The 24,721-nt window shown below is 47.8% G+C and overlaps 1 protein-coding gene across 18 annotated transcripts in view; it reads left to right on the forward strand.

Moving 5' to 3' along the window:
- CACNA1B (calcium voltage-gated channel subunit alpha1 B) overlaps positions 1 to 24,721 on the forward strand; it is a 306,654-nt gene that overhangs the window by 204,205 nt on the left and 77,728 nt on the right. For 13 of the 18 annotated variants that reach the window (XM_027687401.1, XM_027687403.1, XM_027687404.1 and 10 more), the window contains 4 exons: positions 7,184 to 7,246; positions 15,601 to 16,419; positions 18,756 to 18,970; positions 21,386 to 21,506. In XM_027687401.1, coding sequence (XP_027543202.1) covers positions 7,184 to 7,246; positions 15,601 to 16,419; positions 18,756 to 18,970; positions 21,386 to 21,506 — 1,218 coding nt within the window. The remainder of the gene's footprint in view (positions 1 to 7,183; positions 7,247 to 15,600; positions 16,420 to 18,755; positions 18,971 to 21,385; positions 21,507 to 24,721) is intronic. The other 5 variants (XM_027687409.1, XM_027687412.1, XM_027687413.1 and 2 more) reach the window with 1 other exon arrangement.

A 24,721-nucleotide genomic window follows, 5' to 3' on the forward strand; every position in this document is an offset into this window, starting at 1 on the left:
GGGAACTCCAACCACCTGGGTTCTGTTTTTCAGTGTCACTGTGTGTCTGTTCCACTGGAGCATCCCATGGTACTCTGTGAGCCCTTCTAGACCATCTCTGTTCCTGGCAGGGCTTTAGGTTGGCTGAATATTCAGTGCTGATCACTTAACCATGAATTTAATTAAGGATTTCTTTCATTTGGTGGGGGTTTTTTTTGTAATGCCTCATCTTTTGCCTTGCTCTAAATAACTGTATTTTAGAAGGATCTCTTCTTTTTTTTTTTTTAAGCTGCCCTAGGATAGATTTCACCAGGTGAAGTGTTAACGTGTCACTTTGGGTTTTTAATGACCAGAGAAATGTGAGCACGGAACGTATTAACTATTCTTTCATAATCTCTGAGAATTTAAATGTAAAGGCCTCCTCTTCAATATCAGCCTGAAAAATATGCTTGAAAGCTCTTCCTTTGCTGTTTGAAAGAGTTCTGAGGTGAATAAAACCATGTATGTGAATAGTCACTGGTTTGTAGACAGAAACAGCAATTTGCATTTTATGGATGAGAACATCTGCACGAGTTCTGTGACACCAGAATCCCTGGAAAACATTGCTTTGGGCACCACCTTTCCATAGATCCTGATCTAACTGAAGTGAAGATATGATCTGTAGGTGGAAATACTTGTCCAGGTGTTGGTGAGGTCAGTTCTGCCTGTGCTTGGGATGTGCCCCTGGAAGTGTCCAAGGCCAGGTTGGACGGGGCTTGGAGCAACCTGGGCTAGTGGAAGGTGTCCCTGCCCATGGCAAGGGGGGGAACTGGATGAGCTTTAAGTTCCCTTCCAACCCAAACCATCCTGGGATTCTGTTCTGTGATACCTCGCAAGGATTTACTGAAAAAATATGTTCTTCTTAAAAGTTCATTGAACTCTTCTGGAATTTTAACATCAGGGCAACCAGCACCAAGATATTTGACTTTTACATTTTTAATGAGAGCTGCTGATGTTTTCCAGACCCTTTTTATAGGGGAGACCTCCAAGGGCTGGGGAAGCTCAGGAGTTAAAATAGAAATCTCCTGTTCAATTTTATTGCCAAATCTCTGGAATGCAGCCGGATGTCTCCTTGTTCTTGCAGTGCAAAGCTCTTGAGACCCTCGTTATTGGGAGTTTAATCCACTTCATCAAAGACAATGGGCCAAATGGAGCCAGTCTGTGAAGGGAAAGAAGATTATTAATTTGGCTATTTTATTCTTCTTGCCATTTGAGTTTGCCATTTTTGCTTTAATCAGCTCCTCTTTATGCTGTGTCTGTTTGTTGGTTTTAAATATAACCTTTTCCTTACAATGCTTTCCTGTCCAGTCTTGAAGAGAAGCCAAATGAGGACAGTTGCTCTTGTTCTTTGATTAATTTCTTGGTCCTGTTATTTTAAAATGCGAGATGATGATGAATATTTTCTTCTTCTTTAATCAAAAGCATAGTGAATGTGAAGATTTCTTAGAAATCAGCAGAAAAAAACAACCTACTTTAATGGAGTGAAGGTCTCACACCACACTTTTAAGTTGCTTAGAATCACTTTATTCCGTGATTTTTTCACCTGGTTTTCAGTAGCACAGGGCCAGTTTTGTGACAGCAATTCAAAGTGAATGCAAAAATATGGATTTCTGCTTATTTTGCCTCAAGTTGAATCTGCCCAGACCCCAAATTTGTGGGAGCATTCAGTGAGCACAGTTGAAAGTCAATCATTCCCACACCTCCTGACCCCCCTCCTGGGATTTCCTCTTGGCTCTGCTGTAGGACCAGTGAGATGCTCCCAGGGCCTCTCTCAAATCTCACAGGGCTTTAATTTGGACAAAAAAATTGCATTAAGGTCAATAGGGTGATGCCCAAATGGATGATGATGCAGAGGAAAAGGCAAGGGAGAAGTTTTGTGCAACACAAAGAAGAGCATGGATGGACTGCTGGCTCTTGATCCATGAGATATCTAATGAATCCACGTCAAAGCAATTTGTTTTATACATAAATTCATCCACTGTGGACTCCAAAGGGGCTCAGCAGTGGCAGCTTTCAGGTTTGAAGCACCTTTCCCTTGGATATCTGTGTCCAGTGGTGACACAAATTAGCCCATCACTTCACTTTTTATGCTCTTAAACTGCTCAGTGATCCTGAAGATGGAGCAGATCCCGTGTCCATGGCAAGTCTTGTGGGATCAGATCCAGAGCTGGACATGCCAGGAGTGAAAAAGCGCTTGAAAATGGGATTTTTGGTGTATGGAAATATCACCACAAAAGCAGAGCTTGGGCACAAAGAAGTGAGAAATAAACACCTGTAGAACTGAGTGGTGAGCAAGGACTGGGATTGAGCTCCCAAAGGCCTCCTCCCAAGGTGGCTCCACCCAATCAGTCTGTATTTTTATTTTCTCCTGAGGAATCATTTTTTAGTTCTACAATTTAATTTTCTTTTCAGATGAAAACAAATTCATGTGAAAATTCATTTCCATGTCAGGCATCTATAGCATGGATGGATGTTCTGAAAAGAAAGCAACATTTTCTCTACCTGCATGAGTCAATCTGGTGTTTGTTAGGGCACCACGACTTGCATTCCCTCAGTCACGATGTTCATGTCCCTGGTGTGCTCGTCCACCTCCCACAGAGGTGACAAAGCTGTCCCTGGGTTGAGCCTGAGGAAGAGTCCTCCTGGCTGTTGTGCTGTTTCCCTGCTGAGGTGCTGTGCTGGCTCTTTGATTCCTTTCCCTTGTCAGTCCTGCATCAAGGACTGAGGGTGTGGATCTTCCAGGCCTTTCCATGCTCCGTGGTGACCCTCAGTGCTGTCATTACACCCAGCTCATGGGTTTGATCCCAGTTTAAGAGCTGGACCTGCTGATCCCTGTGGGACTCAGAATATCCTGTGATTCTCTATCTGCTCTTCCCCCTCCGTTTTTCCCGTGCCTGCAGTTTCCCTGCACCAATTACACAGAATCTCGGAATCAGCCGGGTTGGAAAAGACCTCTGAGATCATCAAGTCCAACCTGTGACCCAACCCCACCTTGTCACCCAGACCATGGCACTGATGCCACATCCAGGCTCTGCTTCAACACCTCCAGGGACGGGGACTCCACCCCCTCCCTGGGCAGCCCATTCCAAGGGCTGATCCCTCTCTCTGCAAACAACTTCTTCCCAATGGCCAACCTAAACCTCCCCTGGGGCAGCTCCAGGCTGTGCCCTCTTCTCTGCTCTGCCATTCCAGCCTCCTTTCATAACTGAGCTCCAAAAAAATCTTCACTCTCTTGCGTTGGCTGCAAAACATCATTTCCTAAGCATGGAAACCTGGTTGCTTATTTAGTGTGTCAGCTTGGAGGGTCTGAAGAGGCACCTTCACCTTCACACGTGGAATGTGCTGCTGTGTGAGCCACGGATTGCTTTGGGACTGATGGATGTCCTGGGGATCTCTTTTAATAACCTGCTCATCACTGCAGTGGTGTCGAGGCATCATCTGTCTCACAGTGCTCCCTTACAACATCCTGCACTTGTTTGTAGCTCCTTCATTCCAGGATTTCTGTGGTTTGCCTCCTGCTCCACCACAGGGTGACAGTTTTGCCTGACCACAGTTTGTCTCTTCACCCGGTGAACTCTACCCTGAAGGGCCCTTTTGATTTTGTGGCTTTCCAGGTTTTTAAAAGCTTAAGGTGGTACACATTGCTTTTGTCATTGTTGCAATGTTTGCTTGAAAATATGTGTTTAATTTGAGCCCATTGTTCCATTCTTATTTTTGTGATTTTTTTTTTGTGTGTGTTTGTTTTCTGTTTAGCATTTTCCTTGCTTTGTTGTTTCTGGAGGTGAGTTTTTGGGGTCATTCAGTTTGCCCAGCGTTGTGTTGAAGACCCTCTGTGTCCTACAACATTGAGACCACTCAGCCTCTGGAACTGAGCCACTGTACAGACCAAGGGGTCTTTGGAGCAAACCATTGGTGCAGCTCCTGGGTGGCCAGAATGGAGGAGGGGGGGAAAAAGGGATGATTAGAAGGCAAAGAACTTTGTGGTGCCACTGGAAAGTGGAAGGAAGAGCCATCAGGCTCGCAAAGACCCCAATGCAAACATATCATTTATTCCCTATTTTTGCTCAACCTGATGCCTTAATTCCCTGTGTTTGGGTTCCCCCTCCACCTTTTCTATGCCAGCCAGAGATGCACCAATGGCACGTACAAAAGGGGCTGAGATGAGCACACCTGGCCCAGCCAGACCAGCCAGAGGGACACGAGCTGTGGTTTCCCTGCCACCCAGAGCCTATGGATTTTCCAGTGGCCTCTCCTCACCTTTTCTTGGGAAAAGTCTTAAAATAGCAAGCTTTTTAGCAATCCTAAATTTGTAGGAGCCTGTAGTGTGAAGTCACACTGAGTGAAACCTTTTGCAATCTGTGACTTTGTTTTTATTTTTTAATTCCACATGGTAAGAGATTACAATTGTAGCCAGACCCAAGGAAATAATTCAACCACAGGTATGGGGGGGTGAGTTTTGGATGGGAGGAGAACTTCTCAGATGTGGTGGAGGAAATGTGGTGGACAGTGAGAGAGACCTCATGGATGTGGGCACCAAACCCAAACGCTGTGGAATTACCCAGTCCCATTTTTCCGAGTTACCTGCGCTTCCCAGGACAACCTTCCAGCCTCCAAAGAGCTCTTCATCTCCAGGCTCTGACTGGTTTCTGCTGGTCCTTCCCAGGGCTGTTCAGAGCAGTTGACACTTTAATTGCAGCCCCACAGCAAGTTAGAAAAGCCAGGAGAGAAGCTCCAAGAGCAAAGAGAGGTGGCCCAACCCTTCCCTGTGACTTCTCAGAGCTGCCTGTCCCTTTTGTACCGGTCTGGGGGCGGAGGGGAGGGAGTGGGAATTGCTCTGTTCCTCCAGGACCTTTTCCATCTCAGAGGCTCCATATTTTCCCCCCTGTCTTGGGAACACTGTGGTCTGTTCCCACACCTCTGTTGGGCTGTGGGTGCCCAACAAGGACCCAGCAAGGAGCGTGTGTGAACACCCAGCCCGTGACCCTGCTGTGCTGGGGGATGTGTAGACTAGAAGGGGTGTTCTTTATCTCTTGCTGGCTCGTGGTTTCTTCCCTTCTCTTTTCCCCCTTGGAGTGTGTTGGTGTGTGGGGTCCTGTGATTCCTCCTGTTAGATTTACCTTTTTGTCCTTGCTGGTGGTGTGCCAGTGACTCAGCTCCACCCAGAGACACCCTCTGTGCCCTGTCCCTCGGGGATGGTAAGTAGCATCGAGTGGAACTCAAGTGCTTTGCTTTGGAGAAGGAGGTGACTTTGCTTTGTGGTTTCACACCCTGGATTTCCAGCACGAATTCACTCGAATTTCTGGTTACAAAAAAGCAGCAGTGGCAGCAGAGGAGTGAACCTGGAGAGCTCCAGGGCTTGTGTAACAGGGGCTGGCAGGGTGACAAGGAGACTTGGCAGGAGTAGAGCGTGGCCTCCACCCTGCACTGCCCCAACCAAGGCTGGGATAAACCCCCCAGGTCACCCCAGCCTCCTGCTGAGGGATGTGGAGATCCACTCTCAGCAATTCAACCCAAAATTGCCACAGGTGTTGCACGAGACTCGGTGCTGACTTCAGGCAAATTAGGGCAGCCCAGCACATTCTCCTCCATCCCGAGTTTTTCCACCTGTTTTGCCAGAGAAATTTCTTAGTTATGCTCGAGGCCATTTGTGCTTGTTCTCTGCAGGGTTTCCCTGACATCCTGGGGGTTCAGCCTCCGGCCAAGGAGTAAAAAGATCCCCAGCTTGAGCAACCTGGAAACAATCATTTTCTTGGCCAGCAAGCAGGGCATGCCAACCCCACTTTGACTCCTATTTCATTTGGCACAATAAAAATGCAGAAATACTGAAGCTTAGGTAGCATATTTTACCTGTTTCAGCAGATTATTTGCTTCAAGCAAAACTTTTATGATGCCTTTCATAATTTCTCTTATATTCATGCCAGGTTTCTGAACTTCTGGATTTTGTGTTTTTTATATATATAACCTGGGCCAACATTTCTGTTTAGAATAATCCATTAATTGTAATAAATGTATATTAAAAACTCTGCTTATATGATATCCAAAGGACATTAGATTTTAATTGGCCTTCTGGTTTGCTGGTATTGATTTTTAACAGATTAAAACTCTCATGGAAGCAGGAGAAAAAATGCTGCAGCTGGAAAGGCAAACCCAGGAGGTGAAGGGATTTAATTTTCAGTCTTGGGGACAGTTCTTTGAACGATGTAGATTGATAAAAATCATCTTTTATAGCTACGAAAAAATTAATGCCTCATTCAAGATCTGTCCTGCTTTTCTGTAGATTCCCTGCCAGAGGCAGAATAAACTCTTTTTCTGTGTAATTCAGTGATTTCCATGTTTAGATCCCCCCACATTTATGCTGTTAAGATAAACACTGGATGGAGGAGAATCCACAAAATTACTTGTGAACTGAAAGAAGCTCCTTTCCATTCTGGGCCTGCCCTGATGAAGCTGCAGCAGAGCTGAGGTTTTTAGACACAGTGAGCCATATTTGGCCAGTCTGAGCTCAGGCACATCCCTGTCCCCGTCACAGGAGAGAGGTAGGTGCCTCTGAAGAGCAAATCTGAGGCAGGGACTGAGGAGAAGCTTCCTGCTGGAGCTCGGGTGGATTTTGGAGCTGGGATGTGGCCCCGGGTGCTCCCCCCAGCCCACGTTCTCCGTGTTAAGCTTCCTCCTGGTGCCCCAGAGCCGGAGCAGGAATTAGCATCCTACTCCCACTTGGAAAGAGCTCTTTGCAGCACAGCTGTCAAAGCAATCCCCACCTGGTCCTACAAAGGTCCTGGAGCTGATTCCACGGAGGACTCCCACGCTGTGAGTATGGCACACGGAGGCCCGACGGCCCGACACCATCCTGTGGCTTTCGGTTCACCTTTTAATTTCTTTACCCCTCCCTTTGGTTCCGTTTTTTGGTTCTTTGGTTGTCTCCCCTCGCCCAGAGGGTGGTGTGTCTGTGGCTTCCACACTTTGCCTGGTCTCCTCCCGAGGTGCACGTCTGCATCCCACAGGACACGGCCTGTACGAGCCTCCTCCCCGATGTCTGTTATGGTTTCTCTGCTCTTCTTCTTCTTCTTCTTCTTTTTTTGTTGGGTTTGGTTTGTTTTTTTTTCTCCCCCCTTTTTTCTTTTCTCACTTTTTGTTTTCTTTGTTTGTTTTGTTTTTGCATGTGCAGTTTTGTAAAGCAAACTCGAGGTACTGTATCTCGCAGCTCGTCAGTCTCCAGCGTAAATTCACCGTGAGTTGCTCTCTGTTACAATATTCAGTAAATGGATTATTTATCATTTCTACCTCCGTATTTATAAACCACCCTCTCTCCCTTTCTCCTGGTGCCTTCGGTCCCTCCTTGTTTTTTTCCAAGAATCATTCCCATCATTGTGGAAAACCTCCAGACCAACATCCAGTGGAAGGACTGGAACATTGTCATATGATGCTTGTGATTTGATCGTGAGCAACTCTGTGGTGTTTCATCCATTGACTGTGACTCTTCCTCCCCTTCTTTCCTTCATTTTTCTCTCATCTCCTTAACTATTTCCATCATTCCTTCCTTAACTCTTTCCCCCTCTTTGCCCATCTGCCCTCGTTTGATGGTTTGTCTCGTTCTCACTTGTACTTCTGTTCTCTGTGTTTATTGTGCACTGGGCTGATGGCTTTGATGTTCCACCAGTGTTTGCACCTCAGGTTCAATAGGAGAACCAAAATGCACTCTTCGAGTCCAAGCTGGAGGAGGACTTCCAAAGAAACTCCTGGAAATGGGGTCCAAGTGAAACTAAATTGGAAAACTCTGTATAGACATCCTTGGGAAACTGGTTGTGAACTCTGACTTCTCAAGCTGGAAATTAAAGCTACAGATTATATAAAAATGAGGCACTTGGCAACTCCCATGGACCTGAGGTCGAGCAAACACAGTGGAAACCTTCCCTTCACTCCCTGTGCTTCCTAACAAACAAATCTTGCTGGCTGTGCTGTCAATCAGGGGGCGCTTTGACGCCGCTGCAGGTTTGTAGAAAATATCATTATTCTCGTCTGACTAATACCACAAAACTCCTCGAGAGCTTCTCATCGACCCGTGGGAGTGTCTCTGCTTTGGGTTATCTCTTACCATGTGATGTTGTCTTTCTTCTTTAATGCTTTTGGAGAGACAAGTAAGTGCAATTCCAACACGTGTGGGGTTTGTACCCCAGCGGGGACCAAGGTACGGTGAAGCAAAGGAGCTTTTCCACCAGCTTCCTGCCATCTTCCTTTTTTCCTGGCTGTCTTGGGGGTGTTTGTATTAAACATACGTGTGAGTTTGGCTTCTGTGTGACCAAGACTGAGGTTTTGTGACTAACAAAAGTAGGTTTGATACGTCTGTGCTGAGGTTTGATGTCTCACAGGGCTGGGACGGTGAAAAATGAGGGGATTAAACCAGACCAAGGCAGGTTTGGACTCATTTCTTCCAATGCATTTCCTGGCTGCTGGGAGTCTGGACAGGCAGGAAGGTGCAGAGAGAGGTGTCCTTCCCTTTGGAAAGGGGAAGGAAATTTCCCCTTGTCTCCCACCCTGGCAGGAGGAGGGGGAATGTTTAAAGGTGGTGATGGAGGGGAGGTGCTGCCGACCCGCCCTCTCCCCAACACTTGGATTTGCTCCACTAGAAGTTGCACCAAACCGGTCTGAGTCAATATTTTCCCAATTAAGAATAAAGAATAAAGACTTTGGCCCCTTTTCCAAAGTTCCAGAGGCAGAGCTGCCTTTTATAAAGTGACGAAATCAAACTGCAGGTACTAAAACCCCCTTGGAAGGAGGATTTGCCCCCATTCCGAGGCATTGAGGTCTGTTCCCAGCTTCCCACCAGCCACAGAGACGGGATAATAGAGGCTGCTTTTGCTGATATGACTCACATCTGTTCTCTGAACAGAATCAATTTGTACTGCAAAGAGCTGTCACTGAGGTTTCTCATCCTCTTTCCCATCTCTCTGCACCGTCTGGGCCGTAATTTGTAATTTCCTATGCAAACCAGGGCTGCTTTTGATGGATGAGCTGAGCGGGTGTTTTTTTTTCTAAATGAGAAATAAAGAGCATTTCCCCAGCAAACCCCCTCGTTTGGATGAAATAAATACCTGAACCTCACCAGAGTGTGCAATGTATGAAGTCCCAGAGATCACAGGGCATCAGCAGAGCCCTGTGTGGAGGCATCTGAAGGTTTATTTACTCACATGGTTAGAAATATGGGGGGTTGATTTTAAATCCAAATAGATAAACTGGAGCAACCCCTCCCAGAGCCAGGCAGGTGCTGTGGATTCCCATTCCTTGGGTGAATGTTGGGACAGGTTCAGGATGCTTTTATATCCCTCTGATTCTACCCACTGCGAGTGCTTTGCTGTAATTACACTGAACAGATATAAATGCTCTCATTTCTGGGCACAGATGGAAGTTGGACAGTAATCTACTAATCAAAAAGAGCTTTTAAAACTTGCAAAAAATTCCCTGTTCCTTTGCTTAAACAGTATAAAATACCTTATGCCTTTAATATCCCTAAGAACCAGGATTTGCAAAGCCACGCTCATCTGTTCTGAGAGAACAAAGCTTATTCCAAAACCTTTTGAGCTGGGTTTTCCCCATGTTCTTTCTTTGATTATTTAAAAAAAAATAATTCTAAATTGGTGAGAAATTAGAGACAAAATCCCTGAGCTAGTTTCTTAAAAAACCAATAAATTAAAACCAAGGTGAGTCATTTTCTTGTGCTAATTCCAGTCTTTCGTGCTGCAACAAATTCGTGATACAGGCAAGGCAAGAAGTACAAAATACATTTTTCATTCACTGAGAGGAGGTCATTAAATAGAGATATGCTCTATTTCTTTAAGTAGATCAGCATTTATCTAAAATACATACTGGTAGCTAATTTAAATGTACATAGGCAATGACACACAGCCAAGGGAGTAATTGAGTTGGATTCTTCCAGTAGTGTGGAATTTAGGAGTTGTGGGGTGTTGAATTTTCATGTGAATCCTTACATTGCAATGGGTGATGAAATCCCAACTGGTGCATTCACTCACCTGAGGTTTTCTTTGTGTTGCTGTTGTTGATTGTTCATTTCTAACAAGATCTTGAAGTGTCAGACAGGACAAATTCCATGTTCTTAAGGCAATTTCTAGGATGGTAAATAAAGGGAAAGCAGTGTTTCACAAGGTGGGGAATATTTTTTTCCAAAAGTGCTGAACCTGCCGATTTTTTTTCCAGAATAAAACTTAATTTCCTTTCCCACCCCAGTTCCTTCTTTCCCACCCCAACCACCACATCACATCCCTGCTGCACCATCCTGAGTCTGGACAGGCTGATCTCACACAGAGGGAAATGAAAACCCTTAAATATCCTCTCCCAGGACGAATTTGTCATTTCCCAGCCAAGAACTCAAATTATTCTTGATCTTTATCTCTTGCTTTTTTTATATTCACTGTCTGGGCTTTATTTCCATCCTCTTAGTGCCAAAAAAACGGGGCTGTGACTCCATTCCCTGGCGTGTTTTGTCTTGGTTTTTATCAAAAGCCTGGGGTTTATGGTGGGATATTGAAGTGTCATGGCCAGAATGGAGAGTGGGGCTTCAACACTTGAGAGGAAAGCAATAATTTAAAGTAAATATAATTTTCCTGGGGTTTAGGAGAACTTAATGGCTCCACATGTTTAACCTCAGTGTGTTTTTTGTTAAATCAAGCCATAGCAATGTGGCTTTTAACTCTGATTTTGCTTTTAACTCTCTCACCCCGTTATTTATTACCGAGCCTGAAATTATGTGATCACAAATCATAACTGAAATACCAGACAAACCTCGAGGGCTGAAGAGGGATCTTGTGTCTGAGGACACCAACATAACTGGAGACAGAAGAAATGTTTTCTGGCATTTTCTTTGGATCCGAGTCAGATTTATATGAGATGTACTTTTACTGAAAACAATTAGGAAATTCTTATTATTAGAGCAATGGGGAGCAGTGTGGAGGGTGGTGAGTTGTGGCTGAGTGAAATCATTCTGCTGTGAAAAACTCAAGCAGGAAGCAGTGAAATTTTGGCTCCTTTGACACCAGGAAGCTTCAGCTTGGCTGAGCTTTGCATCCCTTCAGAGCTGCTCAAAAACCAGGGCTCGGCTGTGGCCAAACCCCAAAGCAGCAGCAGCATCGTGTCATTATTTTAATACCTGTAGGAAATTGGGGCCACAGACACCTCAGGGGAGTGGCAGCAAAGTGTTGGATCTCTCCTGGATTTTGGTTTGATACGTTGGAAACTGCTCAGGGCAGATCCCACCTGGAGTTCTGTGTCCAGCTCTGGGGCCTCCAATGTCAGAAGGACGTGGAGCTGCTGGAGAGAGTCCAGAGAGGCACCAAGATGATCAGAGGGCTGGAGCCCCTCTGGAGCCAGGCTGGGAGAGCTGGGGGGGGTTCACCTGGAGAAGAGAAGGCTCCAGGGAGAGCTTAGAGCCCCTTCCAGGGCCTAAAGGGGCTCCAGGAGAGCTGGAGAGAGACTGGGGACAAGGGATGGAGGGACAGGACACAGGGAATGGCTTCCCACTGCCAGAGGGCAGGGTAAGATGGGATATTGGGAAGGAATTCTTCCCTGTGAGGGTGGTGAGGCCCTGGCACAGGTTGCCCAGAGAAGCTGTGGCTGCTCCATCCCTGGAAGTGTCCAAGACCAGGTTGGAGGGGGCTTGGAGCAACCTGGGCTAGTGAAAGCTGTCCCTGCCCATGGCAGAGGGTGGAACTGGATGATTTTAAGGTCCCTTCCAACCCAACCCAGTCTGTGATTTTATGAACTGGTTCTACATTGGCCATATGAGCTCAGCTGCTCCCCAAAGCCCCCCAGAGATGCTCAGCATTATCCCCCTTGGACATCTCAGCTTCCTCCTCCTGCTGAGACCAATTCCCTGTGGCTCAGCACACCCTGTATCTGCAGCTCCCCAAATTGTCTAAAAGAACAGGAAAAGTGAGTAGAAATAACAGAATAATGATAATGTTGGGGGGGGGAAATTCAAAATGTGTCATTTAGTGAACTTTGTTGATCAAAAAATTGGCATCTGTGACAGCCTGAAAGGCATCTCAAATTCCAGTAGTGAGTTTCTGAAGGTAAGGGTGTGATTTACAGGCAGTCTGGGCTTTGACCACATTAATAATTCAGAGTTTTTAGCTAATATGGGGAGAAATATTATGGAAGAAAATGTTTTCTTTCTGAGAAAATGCCATATCAAAAATTCTCTCATATAAACCCAAAATTAAATTCAAGAATAAAAATTGGAAGGGGCTGGGCAGCATTTTCTGCAGGACCAAGGTGTGTGTGAGGCAGCAGCTCAGTGGGAGAGCTCAGAGCATCTCCTGGGGGAGCTCAGGGGGAAGAAAAGGTGCAGGAGCATCCAAGCAGCAACTCCCGGGGTCACTGGCAAAGCAAATTTAACCACTAGTGGTGAGTTCACCTGAAAGAAAATCGGTTTATCAAATCCAAGAGAGACAGAACACTCTGCTTTGCGCTTCCTGCCCCAGACTGGAAGGTTTCCTTGTGTTTTCCAAGTGGAAAATGGAAATGTGGAGAGTTTATGAACTCCAAGTTTATGAACAGAAAATAAGATTTTAGTGGGAAGGTTTTGTCACGTGGTTTTTTTGTTGGAGCTGGATTTTAACAAGAAATTCGCTTTCATGTGTACTCAGAACACACTCTCTCGTACCCACAGTCTAATGTGAGGTATTTTTAACATCAAATTATTATGTTCCTCATAGTCAGCTTTCATTCATTATTTACTAAAGCAAAATTTTAAGGATTGCCATGAACTGAAGCAGTGGTTGGAAAGGTTATGGTAACAAAATCTTTAATCATTCAGGAGTACCCTAAGATTAGAATATGACTAAAAATAGGCTTTCCTTTCCTGAACCATCCACACAGTGACTGGCTGCCTTTTTTTCCTTATACCAACATGAGTCACTGATTCATTAATATGAATTTTATTTGATTCTACATGAATTGTGTGGTTTTTCTTTCCAGCCACGGGCAGGAGTTGTTTGTTGGCTTCTTAATCTCAGCAAAACCAGTGGAGCTGGAATTAGCAGCATTATCTACTACAACAGTTCAAGCCTAGAGGATCTGAAAACTGAATATAATGCCAGTACCCTTAAAAGAATTAGGAATATTCTATAGACAGAAAATATGGATGGGAAGGAATTGTAAAGCAAGAGAATTAACAGCAATGTTTGCACTATATCTGCAAGTCAGAAGTGATTTACAGGGCAATGCTTTTAATGGATCAGAAGGATTTTAAGAAGAAAACAGGGTTTCACATAAGGAGTTGGCTCCATAAATAGTTTTCTTTTTCTTGTGGAATAAATATTTGTTATCGCAAAGGCTCATTTTTTTACCAGTTTGGACAAGTCATGCCTCGTTTGTGCTGTAGATGGGTTGTGTCTGTCCCTACTCATGCAGAATTAAGTGATGGGAGGAGCAGAGGAAATAATTATTGCCCTGTTTTCTGTTTTTCCATCCCTTATTTTGTTGTATCTGCCCCGTATCCTCACAAAGCAGCACGGAACGAAACGACCGTGCTTAGTTTTAAAGGTGACATTCCTGCTGCGCCATAAATCAGCCCCGGAGCTCCGTGTGGCCGAGCGGAGCAGAGCACCGGGAGAGGGGGAGCTGCCGCCCGGGCTCGGTTGCTGTGGGAACTCGGAGAGAACCGAGTCCCGCAACCGCAGCCGGACGGGCACACGGACACTTTCCCTCCAGTTGCTGCTGTTTTGGCTCCGAGAGCCCCAAAGGCTGTCCCCAGAGGGACCTGCCTGCTCAGATGCTTAGCTCCCCTTCCCTCCAGCAGGTCTGATGTGCCCTGGCACGGATGTTCCTCCCCAGGTTGGACACGATAAGGAGCTCGCTGGCAGCTCCGCTTTGTCCTGATTGGATTTTTGCCGTGCTTCATATATTTCCTATTTTTTTTTATTTTGCTTTTTTAGGGTTTTTTTAAGTGTCTTTCCCTGTAGGACGAGGAAAGGATGCAGCCATTGCTTCTGAACCTCCTGCTCTTCACTTGTTAGCAGCCAAAGCCAGCGGGTGGTGAGGTGCTGGAGCCTTTCTGGCAATCGCCTCCGCTCCTCGTGTCAACGTTAAGGATGCAGCTCATTTCTGGATGCTGAGAAATTCCAGCCTGTAATGACAGTGGCTGTTTTCAGGAAGGGATTTTAGCCAAATAGGCTTTGTTAATATGTGCTTTCTGCAGGTTCTGTCAGCCAGGAGTGATGTACAGTGGAAGCTTTAGCACCTCAGAGGTAATTTCGAGGCTGATTTATGTTCTGGGTGTAGCTGAAACACAACTAAAAAACCCCTCCTGGAGTGACACATCTTGTATCAGAGCTGGCAGGGTCTGAGCATCTCCTCTGCCTGGCATCTTCAATCTTACTCCTTCCACCCAGTCTGACTTAGGAGATTTTCTTTATAACTTGGTTGGATGGGCACTGATGGACAGGCTGCATCCTTGAGAGCTGCCTGATGATTTCCTGTGGGTTTTACTTTGGGGAGTCACTGCAGGGAGACTGAGGGCTTTGTGTCCCACCCCTGTGTGGTCCCATGGGAATGGAGCACAGGATGGAACAGGAGGACTGGGTGGTTGCAGATAAACTGAAGGCTCCACTCAGCATAAGGGCACTTTCCAAGGATGAAGGCAGTGCCAGTGGAGGTATCACCATAACAGAGACAGAGAGGACAGGTGTCTCCAGGGATAAAGGTGTTCCCATCTCATCTCCATCTTGGCCTACAGAGATGGTGAAGGGTCTGGAGGGGCCATAAGAGGAGTAGAAGAGGTGACTTGGAGGTTCAGCCGGAGAAGAGACAGGTCAGACCTCACCGGGGTCTGCAGCTTCCTCCCGAGGGGCACCTCCAACTTTGCTCCCTGTGAGCAGGGACAGCACCCAGGGAACGGCTGGAGCTGTGCCAGGGCAGGGTCAGGTTGGATCTCAGGGAAAGGTTCTTCCCCCAGAGGGTGGTTGGGCACTGCCCAGGCTCCCCAGGGCAGTGGGCACAGCCCCAAGGCTGCCAGAGCTCCAGGAGGGTTTGGATGATCCTCTTAGGGCCAGGGTGGGATTGTTGGGGTGTCTGTGCAGGGCCAGGGTTGGACTTCAATGACTTCCCCTCGCTCCTGCTGCCAATCTAACCGCTCTTGCTCATCACTAATTTGCTCATCCGGATGTTTCCAGGTGGGGAAAAGGTGCTGTTAACTGTGGGAAGCTTTGTGGGCTGTTTCAAAGCTCTGGCTGGGGTGTGTGATTTGTGTGCTGACACTTTAACCCTTCAGACTCTACCTGATGCTTCCACGTTTTAGAAATCAGGAGAACTCCTTTCCAGAGGGCTGGTCCCAGGGTGCCTTACGCGTGTGTGGGCAAACTAACCCCGGCGATCCCGCTGGCTTTCCCTGCTCGTGTTCTCCGCCAGCCATTCTCTCTCCATTCCTACAATTCCTTTGGTTCGACCCTCTAATTCCCCATCTCAGCTGAAAATTCCCCTTTTTTTATTTTTTTATTTATTTTTTGGGTTGTTATTCAGGGAATTGGCGTAAATTCAGACGTTCACTTTTCACCTTTCCTCCCTTCCCCTCAGCAAGCAGCAGAACTCCTCCAAATCCAAGTCGGTCTGGGAGCAGAGGACCAGCCAGATCCGGATGCACAACTTCCGAGCCAGCTGCGAGGCCCTGTACAACGAGCTGGACCCCGAGGAGCGGGTCCGTTACGCCACCACCCTGCACATCAGGCCGGACATGAAGACCCACCTGGACCGGCCGCTGGTGGTGGAGCCCCGGAGCGAAGGCAGGAACAACATCAACAAGCTGAGCCCCGGGGACGTGCAGGAGGTGCAGGAGCACCCCAAGGGCAGCTCTGCTGACGGGGCAGAAGCTCCACGGAAGCACCACCGGCACCGGGATAAGGAGAAACAGGCGGAGCAGGAGAAGGGCGACGCGCCCAAGGAGGAGAGCGCGGAGACCGCGGCCGCCAACAAGGAGGAGCGGCACCGGCAGCACCGGAGCCGCAGCAAGGAGGTGGAAGGGGGGAGCAAGGAAGGGAAGAGCGAGCGGAACAGGGGGCAGGAAGGGGGGAAGAGGCACCACCGGCGGGGCTCGGTGGAGGAGTCGGGGGAGAAGGAGCACCGCAGGCACCGCACACACCGACACTCCACCGAGCGCCAGGGCAAGGACGGCAACGGCACCGCCAACGGCGCCCGCGGCGAGCGGCGCTCCCGGCACCGCGGAGGGTCCCGCTCCGGCAACAGGGATGGGGAGCCCAAGGGGGAGAACGGGGAGGAGCCCCACAGGCGGCACAGGCTCAGGAACAGGGCCCTGTCCACGTACGAGTCGGTGGAGAAGGAGAACGGGGAGAAGGAGGCGGAGGCTGGAGAGAAGGAGCACCGGAACCACCAGCCCAAGTGAGTGGATTTTGTTTGGATACACACCTGGGGAACTGCTCTGATCCCTCCTGGAGCCCTGTGTCCAGCTCTGGGGCCTCCAACATAGGAAGGGCATGGACCTGCTGGAGCGAGTCCAGAGGAGGCCACAAAGATGCTCTGAGGGCTGGAGCCCCTCTGCTCTGGAGCCAGGCTGGGAGAGCTGGGGGGGCTCACCTGGAGAAGAGAAGGCTCCAGGGAGACCTGAGAGCCCCTTCCAGGCTTAAAGGGGCTCCAGGAGATCTGGAGGGGGACTTGGGACAAGGGCCTGGAGTGACAGGACAAGGGGGAATGGCTTCCCACTGCCAGAGGGCAGGGATGGATGGGATGTTGGGAAGGTATTTTTTCACAGTGAGGGTGGGGAGGCCCTGGCATAGGTTGCCCGGAGAAGCTGTGGCTGCTCTATCCCTGGAAGTGTTTAAGGCTGGGTTGGACAGGGCAGACTCACCCCTGGGATGGCTCAGGGGCCACAAAACCCCAGATGTGTTTCAGGAAATCCCTTATTCCCCTCCCCATGGCATTCCCTGTGGTCCTTGTGCTCACCCCACCCTCCACCAGAACCTGCAGTCCTGTTTTGCTCCCAAAGCTGATCTCTGTCCATAGGAACCAGGTTTTAAGGAAGGAAACATCCTTGATGTAAATACCCACAGACCCTCTAGGACATAACACAAAGCAGAGAATTTTACAGCCTCTGAAAGAACTTCCTGAGGGACATTTTTTAAAATTCCCCCCAGTCTTGCTTACAGCCCTTTGATTTTCCTTTTCTTAATGCTGAGCCCTGTCAGCTGCACCACCAGTTGTTCCAGCACGTGGCTCCTTCCATCGAGAACAACGATGTCTCCCATTTGGTTTAATTCTTATGTAAGTCAAGTGAGAAAAACAGCACTGGTGGAGCATTTGGAGTAGTTAATAAAGAAGGATAGATTGCCTTTTCAGCTTTATTAGTCCAAGGGAAAAGAAATTGCACTGGGATTCTTTAGAATAGAGTTCATGTCACCGTGGAGAGCTGTGAGTGGCACTGAGATAATAATTTTCCTGTCTATATTATCTTCCTTTCAGATGAATTTCAAAACACTTTGCGTGCTGTTTAGTTTGCTCATGTGCACAGGCTCCCTTTCCAGCTCACTGGAGTGGAGCTGCTGCTGCAGAGGAAAGCAGGAGCTCTTTAGCTGCTGACAGCAATGTTACAGAGCAGTTCAGGAGTGCCAGAGAGAATCACCACATTTAAATAAGGCCCCAGGAGAGCATTAGGAAGCAGAATGTCAGCCTTCATTCAGCAGCCAGCTGATGCTGGGGAGTTAATGTCACTGCTCCGTGCACTTGGGCCTTGTGAACCTCAGTTATGAGGCTCATTAAACAGAATAAAGGGACACTCAGAGGCACAGTCCAGCTTAATGTTGTGTTTGGATGTTGGCCCAGGAGGTCTCAGAGGGAAGGGTCCCATCCTGTGCTATCAGTGAGTTGTGTCCTGCAGGCTGTGGCTTTTCTGCAAAGGGCTTCCATGAAGTCTGTGAAACCCAGAGGTGAAACCCCAATCCTAACCCTAACCCAGAGGTTTCACAGAGGTGAAACCCTAACCCCAATCCTAACCCTAACCCAGAGGTTTCAGAGGTGGAACCCTAACTCCAACCCTAATCCTAACCCAGAAGTTTTACAGAGGTGAAACCCCAACCCTAACCCTAAACCTAACCCAGAGATTTCACAGAGGTGAAACCCTAACCCCAACCCTAACCCTAATCCAGAGGTTTCAGAGGTGAAACCCCAACCCTAACCCCAACCCAGAGATTTCACAGAGGTGAAATCTTAAACCCAACCCTAACTCTAACCCAGATGTTTCACCGAGGTGAAACCCTAAACCCAATCTTAACCCTAACTCTAATCCCAACCCTGATCCTAACCCAGAGGTTTCACAGAAGTAAAACCCTAACCCCAATCCTAACCTCAACCCAGAGGTTTCACAGAGGTGAAACCTTAAATCCAACCCTAACCCTAACCCAGAGGTTTCACAGAAGTAAAACCCTAACCCCAATCCTAACCTCAACCCAGAGGTTTCACAGAAGTGAAACCTTAAATCCAACCCTAACCCAGAGGTTTCACAGAAGTAAAACCCTAACCCCAATCCTAACCCTAACCCAGAGGTTTCACAGATGTGAAACCCTAAGCCCAACCCTAATCCCAACCCAGAGGTTTCAGAGAGATGAAACCCTAACCCCAACCCTAACCCCAACCCAGAGGTGTCACAGAGGTGCAGGGGCAGATACACGTGTTCTCTGAATCCTTCTTTACCATATTTACCAAACCCTGCTCCTCTGCCTCAGGGAGAACCAGTGTGAGCTGGAGGCCAGTGGCAGTGTGAGTGTCCCCGTGCACACCCTGCCCAGCACGTACCTGCAGAAGGTGCCCGAGCAGCCTGAGGACGCCGACAACCAGAAGAACGTGACGAGGATGATCCAACCCCCCCTGGACAAAACCACCACTGTGAACATCCCCGTCACCATCACGGCCCCCCCGGGGGAGACCACTGTCATACCAAGTGAGTGCCTTGGTCTCTGGGCTTGTTCTACCAGGGAATTGCCAGGAAAGAGAAAACTTGTCGAGGAGGGGGCAGCACACCCTGGGTGATGGGGGCTCTCCTGGCCACCGGCATCCTCGTAAGAGGCAGACAGGAGAACTTGTTGATACAGGAACTACAGTCCATGCAGCCTGCAGGTACTCAAAAATGGGTTCCTGGGTCACCTGGTGGCTCTCCTGATCACCAGCATTCTCACAGAGGCAGATAGGAGAACCTGTTGATACAGGATCTATGATTCAGGCAGCCTGCAGAACTCAAGGAGGGTTCCTGGGTCAGCTGGTGGCTGTCCTGGCCACCAGCATCCTCATAAGAGGTAGACAGGAGAACCTGTTGATACAGGATCTATGATTCAGGCAGCCTGCAGGAACTCAAGGAGGGTTCCTGGGTCAGCTGGTGGCTCTCCTGGCCACCAGCAATTCTACAATTCAGGCAGCCTGCAGGTACCCAAAAATGGGTTCCTGGGTCACCTGGTGGCTCTGGAAAATACCCCATGAGGTTCCCTGGAGATGGCTCCCCCAGAGCACATCCTGTTTCTGCAAAACAGAAAGATGAAGGAGCAAGAAAACCAGCGAAATGTAGTAACTGAGGGCTGGGCAGGAAAATCAGCAGCTGGTGCAGCAAAACAGCCCCAGCCTGAGGTGAGCACAGGAGCGGCTCTTCTGCTTTATCCCCTTCCTCCTACTCCAGCAGGGATGGGCTGTGGTTCCTCTGGCATCCTGGGGGCTGAGCAGCCACAGGCCCCTGAGCAAAGGCCAGGGGAGGTGGTGGCGTTGCATTCAGGCCCTCAGGATGGATTCCCACCTCTTGGCTCGCTCACTGTGGAGCAGCAGGTCCTCGTGGCCTCACAGTCACCACAGCACCCTTGGGGATCCTGCTGCTCTGGGTTCCTGCAGGCTGGGCCATTCCTGAGCTTTCTGCAACCCTCTGCACCTCAGTTTGAGCAGATCCTGCCTGACTGAGCCTGTCCTTCTCCACAGCTCTTTGCCTTGGGTCTGTAAGTGCAGATTTAGTTTTCCAGATAGTCCCAAGACCGTCGTGCCCATGATGTGCCCTGAAGTCCCCCAGCCACCGGCTTGGGGCTGATCCCTGGCAGAGCAGGAACAACCTGGAGAATTCTGGAGAGTAGGGATGCCAAGGAAAATTGCAGTGTGAACTCCAAGAGGTCCAATTGAGCCTTCAGGCTGTAAGGACTCCGCTTTCCAAGAGGCACAGCCAAAAGCAGGGTCTCTGAGAGCTTTTTCCCTGTGTTGTCAATCACAAGACTGGTCTTTTCTTTTTTTTTTCCTTCTTCTTTCTCCTTTTTTTTTCCTCTTAAATGGTAATTTTACTATATTGCAATGCTGACTTCCTGCCAATCACAGTTTATCTGTCCTGCCCATTTCCTCACTATCTGGCTGGAGATACAATAAGGAATTTATTGAACATGTCACTCACACACAAGAAACTGTCATTTCCTTGCAGAATAAAATAAAAAGTGATAAAAGCCCTGCACCTGGCACATTCTAAGGGAGTGGGGGTTGTGGACTCCAGGTCCTGGGTACTAATGGATGAGTCTGAATATCTGCCTAAGAAGAGTATTTGCAGCATAAAACATGTTTCAGTTCATATATTGGAAATGATCTTCAGTAAATTATCCTACAAACCCACTGCAAGTCAACTTAGGATGAAAATTGAAAAGTTTTCAGCCTCTGGGAGTGAGGTTTGGAACAATCTTGGGGAAGGAGGTGTGCAAGTTAAAAGCCTGATGGGAGGTGGAGCTCGACACCTTTACCCAGCTGTGACAAAACTGAGCTGCACGAGGCAGGCACAGATCCAGGGGCTGCAGGAAGCCCCTTCCAGGTCTCTTTTCCTAATGCTGGGAAGTTCAGCAGTTTTAGCCCCAGAATTATTAAATCTCATCTATGAATTTGCAACTCTACCCATTCCAAAGCCAACCTTGCTCCTGATCTAGGGCAGAAGACACAGGATTATGAGGCTGCTCAGTCATCCTGCCTTTTGTTCTCTTCCCAAGGATCCCTCGCTGATCCTCTCTCCCTAATAATTTGTGCTGTTTGAAAAGGGTTTTCCATCCCCACTTTGGCAGCTCTTGGATAAATAAGTGCCTGGTTTCTTTGTGTGTCTGCACTGAGCAGCTTCATTTCCTGCCTGCTTGTGATCCACTGCTCATCAGCACAGCAGTTGTGGGGCAGAACTGTGTGTAAGTAGCAGGGATAATAATCAAATGATTGTTCATCACGTTTAATCAACATATCCAAAGGCTGTTTGCTCTCCCAGCTGCGCTGTTTGCATATCCAGCTGTTGCAGGAGCCTCCTGTGGGAACACTGGGGATGCAATTTTAACTCTCTCCTTCCTCTCTCCTCAAATTCCCATTTCAGTGAACAACGTGGAGTTTGAAAGCAAAACAGAGGAGAAGAAAGATGTTGATGACCTGACGAAAAATGGGCCTAAACCAATCCTGCCTTACAGCTCCATGTTCATCCTGAGCCCCACAAACCCGTAAGTTCTTACAACTCTGCTTTTGGGTGACAGGAACTGGTTATTCAGAGGAATAACATCACTTTTATCTCCATCTCTGCCAGTCAAACACATTTGGATATTAAATAATATCAAATATGTGGGCAGGATGCTGCCGTTCAGCTGGGCTTTCCCGGGGAATAAACTGCTGGGGGAAAAGAAACAGAAATAAAAATAAATATTAAAAAAAAATATAAAAAATAAATATAAATATAAAAAAATAAATATAAATAAACTGGGAAAAGAGGATGCTTTAGGCAGATCCAAACCGCCCTGCTGACCCTCAGGTGCGCAGTTTGTTCACCTAAATCACTAAAGGGTGGGAATTTGGGCTATCGCTGGGAACAGGTATCAGGAGTAGCACGTTGGGGAGGTTGGTTTTGACATAATTCTTGCAGGTTCCTCAGCTGGAATTCCTGTTCTTTCCATCCTGGTACCTTCACATCAGTGCAAGCTCTGAACCTGTGGGAAAACTTGCCTGTTTTTCCTCTGCCCAAGCTGAGAGTGCAGCTGGTGGGATCTGTTGGGATTCTGGTGTTCCTGCCGCTCCGGGCGGCTCTGCCTCGTGGGGAGCTTCGTGCTCAGGGCCTGTAAACACTGCCTGTCTCACTCTGGGGGGGCTGCAGGACCAGGGGGGAGCAGCAGGGGTTGTAATAAGTGTAGCACGAAGGGCTGTGAGTCATTTTTAGGGCGTTTGAAGCTTCTGCCAAGCCGGAGATCTCCGGGGAGCAGAGGTGGTTGTTGCCCTCCGGCTCAGGTAGACTCGGTGTAGATCCTGGAGTTTCTCTCTGAGGTTTATGCTCAGATACCAAAGGAGAACTCAGGCCTTTTTTTGGCAGCTCGATTTGAGAGAAGAATGAGTTCTCCCACACCTGCTGCTCCTCAGGACCGTGGCAGCCTGGCTGCCTGTGCCGTCAGTGGGACAAAACGAGCTCAGATTTGACGTCAGAGAAGCATCTGGGGTGGAAGCGACGGTCTGGCCCCCCTGGACACGGGGCAGGCTGAATAAAATCATAGAATCACACAATATCCTGAGCTGGAGGGACCCACCAGGATCATCAATCCAACCCCTGGCCCTGCACAGACACCCCAACAATCCCCCCCTGTCCCTCAGAGCGTTGTCCAAACGCTCCTGGAGCTCTGGCAGCCTTGGGGCTGTGCCCACTGCCCTGGGGAGCCAAATTAGCATTATGAAGGTTGTCTGGCTGGATAAGGACATAGTATTTCCCTAATATTTGGTAGCTCAAGCCTTTTTGTTGTGGAGTGACCACCAAAAATGAGCTTTAGCTGCAAAATGTCTGCTAAGGCAGGGTGGGAAGTGGTCCCCAGCCCAGAAGGGTCTGAGGAGTGGGCTGGGCAGACAGAGAAGCAGAAAGAATTTTTTGTACCATATATCTGCCCATTTCCTCTCACCTCATTCTACAGTTTTGACCTCCTGAGCCCCCCAGTCCAGGATGTGCTGTGTTGTTTCAGTTACCCTGCAGTTTTCTCCCCCAAAAGCTCCACTGAAAGACCACTGAAAGAACCCAAGTTCACTGGGAGAGAAAACGTGTTATAACACAGGGCCAAGGGGGAATCACAAGACAAAGACCAAACTCTAGGAATGTCAGCAACTTGTTATTCCTGCTCTGGGCAAGATGCAGCCCCAGCTGGATGCCCTCAGGTGTTTTGGCTGGTGTTAAGTTCTCCAGAGAGGTCCTTCTGCTTTCCGGGGGGATGACGTTTCACTCTAACGCTGACATCTCCCATCCAAGCCCTGCTGGGGATGCATGACCTGGGTGCTGCCAGGGGGCAAAACAGTTCAGGGAAGCATAAATAAACTGCATTACTTTCCAAGAGGCACCAGCCTCTCGGAGCAGCCGTGGATGCAAAGTGATTCCTCAAGCACCGCTGGCAGTTTACAAACGCTCCCACGTCCCGCTGCTGGTCGTGAATGATGAAGATCTAAAAATAGAGCCTTGTTATTTATTTGATGGATTGAGTTTGATGCAAGAATTACATTACAACAGCTACAAATGTTATTGAAAATGGTGCCTTTCCCTCCTGTGGATTCGTGTAGATGATAATCTACATGTAGATGATAATCTTCCTCTGTCGGATTGATAACCAGAGTTAAGGGATCCACAAAAGCACTTTTCTTCAGGTTATTTTCTATCAAATCTGTTTCCCTGGTATTTGTAGCTCTTTTTCATTCTGAATCCATTAGCAATCCAAAGAGAAGGAATATGTAAGAAGATGTGAAAAAACAGACTTTAATTCTGACTCTTCAGATATTTGCTTAGAGAAAATGGGATATAGCAACTGAAAGACATTCCTCAGATAAAGTTGCTGGGGAGTTAAATATATAATTTGATTCCCAGGCAGAACCCAAGTCCTTTATTCAGCTGACAAATATGGTGCAAATGTAGAGCTCTGTGTGCAGTTAAGGATTTGTGAATTGTGGTCAGATAGAGCCATTAGCTGAAATTTGTGAATAGTTTCGGATTGCTCAGAGATTGAAGCATTTGTCACTTTTCTTGGGCACAATTTGTGAATAAAAAGATTAGGGTAAAGTAATCAAATATATTACTGTAAAGTATTTGTGCAGCTTAGAAAGGGTATCTGAAAGTGAAGGCAGAGATACTTGGCAAGGGAGAGATTGGAAGGAATAATACTCAGCTACAAAGGCAGTTTCAGCTGAGTCTCCAAGTGCCTGTGTCTCAATTTTAAAGGGATTAGTTGATATTAAAAGGATTTCAAACCTTGTTTTGATCTCGCAGGACGTTAACCTGGGGGTTCAGAGGGAGAAGGGTGGGGGAGGAGAGAAACATAATTTGTAGAATCAAGTCTGAAGGCTTGAAAGCTCTCAATGCCCTTTTGACAGATGGAGAGAGAGGGAGAAATAGGGAGATAAATACAGAGATAAATAGATAGGGAGATAAATAGGGAGATAAATACAGAGATAAATAGATAGGGAGATAAATAGGGAGATAAATAGATGTCATTGCTTTGCAGAGAGCGGTGCAGGGATGTTTATATCTCTGACTTGAAATCCCACCACAGCTCTGTTGCAAACTGGAATTTAAACCCGTTGCTCGTGTTTTTTATTGTGTTACCATTGCTGTAACAGGAATCCTAAAGGTGGTGTTCCTGAGGAATCTGTAGAATCGAGTCTGAAGGCTTTGAAGCTCCCTTTTGACAGATGGAGAGAGAGATAA

Source organism: Neopelma chrysocephalum, unplaced genomic scaffold (genome assembly GCF_003984885.1).
Source record: "Neopelma chrysocephalum unplaced genomic scaffold, ASM398488v2 Primary Assembly neopelma1_74, whole genome shotgun sequence".
Lineage (NCBI taxonomy): Eukaryota > Metazoa > Chordata > Aves > Passeriformes > Pipridae > Neopelma > Neopelma chrysocephalum.